The following is a 2,129-nucleotide window of genomic DNA, read 5'->3' as shown; positions in this document are numbered from 1 at the left end:
ATAATTTTATTATATAACAAAAAAACATGTAAATTAATTTTTTATAAAAATAAATTATGAAAAAAGCAATAAAATACTTTCTTTTAGAAACACGTACTACCACGTTTTAACCCTACAGCCAATTCTAAAAAAAATAAAAAGGACTAAACGACATAACATGACTCTTAAACCAATTGAAGCAAGTGAAATTATTAAAGAAATACCACAAGGATGTGAGGAGTCAGAAATGCCAGCAGCTGCAAATACTGAAATTTTTGAGACTAAAGCAGAAGAAAAATTATTAACAAAAGAAATAAAAGACATCAGAGATAAAAAACAAATTAAGTCAAAAATCAATGAAGTCACTAAACCAAAGAAAAATGAACCTCAAATTACAAAGGCTTTAGTCAAAAAAATTTACAATCAACTTAAACTTGTTCCCCCTGAAAATGGAAAATATGTCTCAAATGAAGAGTCTATTCTTGACAGAATGAATGATCTTAGAGAAACCATATTGGCTTCATTGATTAAATTTTCCAAAGTAGAACAAGATGAGGGTTTAAAAAAAGTTTTTGAGGAGTCAAGTAAAGTAATAGAAGATAAAATTTCTCAAATTGAAATTAATCAAGTCAAATTACTTATTAATAAACTTAATCAAAACCAAAATATCTCTAAAGGAGATCCTTTCTCTTTTGCTTTACAACAAGAAGACCTTGAAAAGAAAGAAGAAAATAATGAGGTTAAAAGTCAAGATAAAAAAGATTATAAAAAACATGAGAAAAAAGACCATAAAAAAGAAGAGAAAAAACCTAAAGCATCAACGGTTCATTCAAAAGAAGAAACAAAAGATAATAATAGTAATGAAAATAAATCTAAAGAAGTTAAAGCAAATATTGATGAGGAATTTGCTCGTCGTTTGACTGTACGAAAAGTAAGTACTGGTTTTAGTGAAGAAAAGAAAGAAACTAAAGATGAAAAGAAACTATGGCTTCCACCACGTAAGAGAATAACTACTTATATAACTGAAGAGCAGAAAAAGGAAAAATTAGAAGATAAAAAATCAGAAATTAATGACAACAAAACGCCAAAAGAAGACATAGGTGTTAGTCTAATTAGTAATCCCAAAGATAAAAATGAACATGAGGTATTTACCAGTCGTTTGGGTCTACGAAAAGTTGCTGACAACATCACAGAAGGAAAGAAAGAAGAAGCAACCAAAGACATTGACCCTAAGGAAAAGAAATCTAAAGAAATTGATGGAACTACACTTGATGAATTTGCTCGTCGTTTGACTGTAAGAAAAGTAGGTAATGATGTTAGTGAAGAAAAGAAACCAAAGCCTCCAACAAATGAGGAAACAAAAGCTGCAGAAAAAGTTAAAGAAGGCAAAAAAATAAAAGAAGAAAAGAAAGAAGAAGTTAAGGAAGAAAAGAAAGAAGAGGTTAAGGAAGAAAAGAAAGAAGCTAAGAAAGATAAAAAGGAAAAGAAATCAAAATCCACACCAACTGAAGAATCAAAAACTGATCCTGTTAAAGAAAAGAAAGAAGCTAAGAAAGAGAAAAAAGAAAAGAAACCAAAAAGTATAAAAACCGATGAAGAAGTCAAAGCTGACATTGTTGAAGAAAAGAAAGAAGAAAAAGAAAAGAAGCCAAAATCAGTAATATCCAAAGAGGAAAATGTTGAGGTTGTTAAAGAAAAAAAGGAAAAGAAGAAACATGGTAAAGAGCATAAAAAACATGATAAAGGGTTGAAGAAAGAACACATAAAAAAGCACAAGAAACATGAGAAAAAAGTAAATGAAAAACCAGAACATAAGGAAGTGAAATAACTAATGTTATCAATAATTCAATGAAAAGAAGCAAGAATAACAAAAGTAATTAATTAAGTATTATTAGGGTTTGTTTCTTTATTCTTTTAGTTCAGTTTCATCTAATCTCTTTCTAAGCGTTATTATTATGATAAAATACAATACTTTCTTATATTTTTTGTTAGTACGTTTTTAATGTTGTCATTTTTATTTCTTTAATTCATCTAATACTTGAGATGTTTATTATTCCATGTATTTTAACATTTCTCATTTCTCCATTATCTTATTCTATTCGTTATTTCTTTATTCCTTTATATTTCTTTTCTTCAAATACTATCCATTA

At 27.7% G+C, this 2,129-nt stretch overlaps 1 protein-coding gene across 1 annotated transcript; it reads left to right on the top strand.

Annotated features, from left to right (window-relative positions):
• Positions 1 to 157: 157 nt before the first annotated feature.
• ENU1_171020 (hypothetical protein) lies at positions 158 to 1,807 on the top strand (the record flags this gene model as incomplete). Its single annotated transcript, XM_008861151.1, has 1 exon — positions 158 to 1,807. The coding sequence occupies one exon, from the start codon at positions 158 to 160 to the stop codon at positions 1,805 to 1,807; it is 1,650 nt and encodes a 549-aa protein (XP_008859373.1).
• Positions 1,808 to 2,129: the final 322 nt, after the last annotated feature.

Source organism: Entamoeba nuttalli (assembly GCF_000257125.1).
Source record: "Entamoeba nuttalli P19 unplaced genomic scaffold asmbl_7426, whole genome shotgun sequence".
Lineage (NCBI taxonomy): Eukaryota > Evosea > Mastigamoebida > Endamoebidae > Entamoeba > Entamoeba nuttalli.
This window is presented reverse-complemented; position numbering and strand designations above follow the sequence as displayed.